The sequence below is a fragment of the Centrocercus urophasianus genome, unplaced genomic scaffold (genome assembly GCF_019232065.1).
Source record: "Centrocercus urophasianus isolate 14NV4802_14NV808 unplaced genomic scaffold, USGS_Curo_1.0 seq_2, whole genome shotgun sequence".
Classification (NCBI taxonomy): domain Eukaryota; kingdom Metazoa; phylum Chordata; class Aves; order Galliformes; family Phasianidae; genus Centrocercus; species Centrocercus urophasianus.
In genome coordinates, this window is record NW_024884755.1 from 60,840 (window position 1) to 65,133 (window position 4,294).

The window sequence follows — 4,294 nt, forward strand, 5'->3', positions numbered from 1 at the left end:
GGGAATGGGGAGCACAGAGCAGGGAACGCATCCCCATGCTCAGCATTATTCCAGGGATGGCTCCTGGCACTCAAGTAAGCCCAGGATGGTGATGGGGGATTTGGGGGAAATCAGACTACTCCCTAGCACTCAGGCCTAGGGAGCAGAGGGATCAGGCACCTGCAGGAAGGGCTCAGAGGTGATGAGCTCAAGGAGAAGACCGCTGTCCTCCCTAGGGCTTGCTGCCTGCTCTCCATGGCTCCCGACTGCCTGGGAAAGCTTCTGTCTGCCCCACCTGGCCTTGGGATGTGCTCACCTGCACAGGGCTGTACCTAAGGTGACCCTGGGCTCTGGGAACATCCAGCTGGGACAACGCCTTGCCAGGCCACCGTATCACTGCTGCATGGGGGAAGAACAGCTCTCACACAAGCCTGGAGGGACCACTGCCCACAGCTGGGACAGGACAGGACCTTGCCCTGCCTGGCCACGAGCCACACAGCTCCCAGCTGCTATAAAGCCAGCAGCCCTGGGGCACTGCCATGTATTCCCAGGATGGCGTTCCTGTGGGCAGCCATCTGTCTGGCCCTGGCCAGCACTGTTTCAGGTAAGCCCAACGCTGGGCAGGTGTCCGTGTCCTCCTGCACAGGAGGCAGGCAGGTCCTCGGGGTGCAGGAGATGCCTGTGGGCACGAGCCTTGAGCCCTCCCATGCTCCTCCATAGGCTGCGGGGAGCCCCAGATCAGCCCCTCGGTGCGGTACAGTGAGAGGATCATCAATGGGCAGAATGCAGTGTCCGGCTCCTGGCCCTGGCAGGTGTCCCTGCAGGTACATCCCTGTCCCATTCCCATGCATGGGCTGCTGTGAGGGTACCCCCTGCCCACCCCCAGCTCCTCCTCTTCCTTTCCTCCCAGACCCGCTCAGGATCCCACTTCTGCGGCGGTTCTCTGATCAACAAGAACTGGGTGGTCACAGCCGCCCACTGCGAGTTCAAGTAAGGAGCGATGCCCTCCGCACCCCACTGGGGACACTGGGGATGGGCACAGGGTCGAGGCACACTGGGCACAGCCTCGAGGGCACCGAGCAGCCCGCCACTCCCTCCCGGTGGTGCTGCAGGACCCCCAACCCCTCTGTCTTGCAGCCCATCTTCCCACGTCGTCGTCCTTGGGGAATACAACCTCAACTCCCAGTCTGAGTCTGTCCAGGTGAAGACCGTGTCGAAGGTGAGCGGGGTGGCTGTAGCTCTGGGAGGGCACTGCAGCTCTGCCCCATGGCCAGGACGAAGTGCTTGTGCCCTCGGCAGGCCGTCACGCACCCCAACTGGAACGCCTACACCCTCAACAACGACATCATGCTGCTGAAGCTCTCCTCGGCCGCCCAGCTGGGCTCCCGTGTGTCCTCCGTCTGCCTGGCTGCTGCCAACCTGGCTCTGTCTGACACCCAGCAGTGCGTCACCACCGGCTGGGGACGCATCAGCACCACCTGTAGGTACCCTGCAGCTCTTGGGGGGGGGCTCTTACTGTGCTGGGAGGGTAGCAGTGCATGACTGCATCCATTGGTGAGCACATGGGGAGACATATGTGAGTAACAGTGAGTAACACAGCTTTTTTCTCCTCCAAAAGCCAACGCTCTGGCGTCACGCCTGCAGCAGGTCTCTCTGCCCCTGGTCTCGCAGAGCCAGTGCCGGCGGTACTGGGGCACCAGCATCACCAGCGCCATGCTGTGCGCCGGGGGGGCCGGAGCCTCTTCCTGCCAGGTGAGGAGCCTGGAACAAGGAGGACGGTGGGGTGTTGCACTTGGAGACTCTGAGCTCAAGCATCTTAGGGACTGGGGTGGTAGGAACCCGTTTGGAGCAAAGTCCTGGGACTGGTAGGGATGGGGCCATCCCTAAACTGCAGCTCTCATCCCCGCAGGGCGACTCCGGGGGTCCCCTCGTGTACCAGAGTGGGAACGTCTGGACTCTGATTGGCATCGTCTCCTGGGGAAACAGCAACTGCAACGTCCGCACGCCTGCTGTCTACACACGCGTCAGCTACTTCCGAAACTGGATCGACCAAATTGTGGCCCAGGGGTAGAGCTGTGGGGATCGCTTTGCTCCAGCAGTGCCAGCACAGGGCTGAGCACAAAGCGAGGCTCACTTTGTTGCACAGTAGTAAAGCATGTGCTTGTGGCCAGCCCTGCTCCTTTCTTCTTGTGGTGCAGCGCAGCGCAGGATGTGCACAGGGGTTGAAAAAAGTCTTAGCCCAGCCTTTAAAGTAGTATGGGAATGCAAATGAGCAGGGGCATCCTGATATGAGTCCTGTATGGTGTGGGAGCAAAGGGCTGCGTTCTGGGAATGAAGGGCTGGCTCCTGTCAGCTGGAAATAGAGCTGGGCATGGGGATGTGGCACAGAGAAGGAAGACCAGGGTGTCTCAAAGCCCCAGGGCACGTGGCAGCATGGCGGCCCATAGGAATAGCTGGATTGTGCCTTTGCTCAGCAGTACTGAAGTATGACGTGCCACATGGAACAAGCATGCACTTTGTCAGCTTTAGCCAGCTTCCATGTGGCTCTAAAGGCAGTCAGGGATGTGGGGATGGGGGGTTTGTGGGCAGGAGAAGCCGCTTTCTGTGGTTGTTTGCAGAGCTCTCTGCTCACCTTCACCCCTGCTGCTGCCCTGGCCCCTCCAGCAGGATGTGGCTCACAAGAAGCACGCTTCACTCTATTATGGGCTTTCCTATTGGTCCTAAAAAGTGAGAAACCAGAGAGTCGTGAGCAAAGCAGGGCATTTCTCCAGCCCTTGTAGCCAGGTAACAATGAAGAAGTGGCCCAAGACACACAAAGCTGTCATTTCCAAAAGGAAGTACCCAACTCACCCAGCCCACAGTCCCTCCAGAGGGCTGAGCAGCTCCCAGCACCCATCCTGCCACCATCCACAACCCCAGAGCAGCAGCCACGAGCCAGAAGGAAGCACACTGCAGCAATGGGGTACACAGGATACATTGCTGTGTTTAACAGACCGAGTACACAAAATAAATAGCTCTGTACACTCTAACCAGAACCTTACAGACTAATTACAACGCTTCAGACCTCATTCGATGAGACGGTCTGTAAAGACAGGGCCCAAAGGCAAGGCACAGAACCAGGCGCTTCGTTAGGAGCGAACAGGACACGAGTGCTGTGCTTCCAGTCCAGCACAGGAAATTCGGTGACCGAAAATAACAGCGAGCACTGGAAGGTCCCAGAGCTTCCCCAGGAGGTGTCCTTCCGCAGTGAAAGGCAACAGGAAGGCTCCCAGCATCTGTTAGGTGCTCGTTTCTGGTTTGGGCCAGGATTTGTTCCACATTCAACAGACGCAGTGCAACATCTGGGCAACAGCAGTGAGTGGCTCAGCGGTCACACGCATGGGATGTACAGTGTTAGCATGGGGGGGACAGCAGGAAGAGGACACGGCGTCACAAAGGGGGGGACAGCGCTCTGCACCATGGGGACATCGAGGGGGGGAAGGTACCACGCTCTGTGATGCTGCTCCCACAAAGCATCCCTGCTGCTTCACATTTTCTGGCAAATTCGCCGCTCGCTGATGCTCACCAAGCACCCGAGGGCTGTGTTTCTGAATCCAGGCTGGAAGAGGAGACCAAGTGGTCAGGAGAAGCACCAAAAAGCTCCCACAAGCAGTGCAGGCAGCTTGGGGCTGGGTGTCTGAGAGGAACTGGCATGGCACGCTGTTTTCCAGGATGAAGGCTGGGAAATAGCTGCCCAAACCCGTGGGCTGACCTTTTTCTACAGATAGGGAACACTTTGGGAATCCTCCAGTGCCATCTCCAAAGAGCCAGCCTCTGCTTTACTTTTCCCTCACTACTCTCCACTCTTGTGAGGTCCCATCTGCAGTACTCTGTCCAGGTCTGGGCCCCCCCATACAAGACAGAGAGCTGTTGGAGAGGGTCCAGAGGAGAGCCACAAAGATGATCAGGGGGCTGGAGCACCTCCTCTACAAAGACAGGCTGAAGAAGCTGGGCCTGTTCAGCCTGGAGAAAAGAAGGCTGTGGGGTGACCTCACTGCAGCCTTCAGTACCTAAAGGGAGCCTACAGACAGGAGGGGAATCAACTCTTTGAAAGGGCAGATAACAGCAGGACAAGGGGAAATGGTTTTAAGTTGAGGGAGGGAAGATTGAGGTTGGACGTCAGGGGGAAGTTCTGTCCTATGAGAGTGGTGAGGTGCTGGAACAGCTGCCCAGAGAGGCTGTGATGCCCCGTCCATCCCTGGAGGTGTTCAAGGCCAGGTTGGATGGGGCCCTGGGCAGCCTGGGCTGCTATGAAATGTGGAGGTTGGTGGCCCTG

At 58.4% G+C, this 4,294-nt stretch overlaps 1 protein-coding gene across 1 annotated transcript; it reads left to right on the forward strand.

Moving 5' to 3' along the window:
• Positions 1–29: 29 nt before the first annotated feature.
• CTRL (chymotrypsin like) lies at positions 30–2,130 on the forward strand. Its single transcript, XM_042821660.1, has 7 exons — positions 30–583; positions 700–803; positions 890–969; positions 1,117–1,198; positions 1,279–1,459; positions 1,598–1,731; positions 1,889–2,130. Exons 1-7 carry the CDS (start codon positions 532–534, stop codon positions 2,048–2,050), a joined length of 795 nt encoding a protein of 264 aa, XP_042677594.1. The 5' UTR covers positions 30–531; the 3' UTR covers positions 2,051–2,130.
• Positions 2,131–4,294: the final 2,164 nt, after the last annotated feature.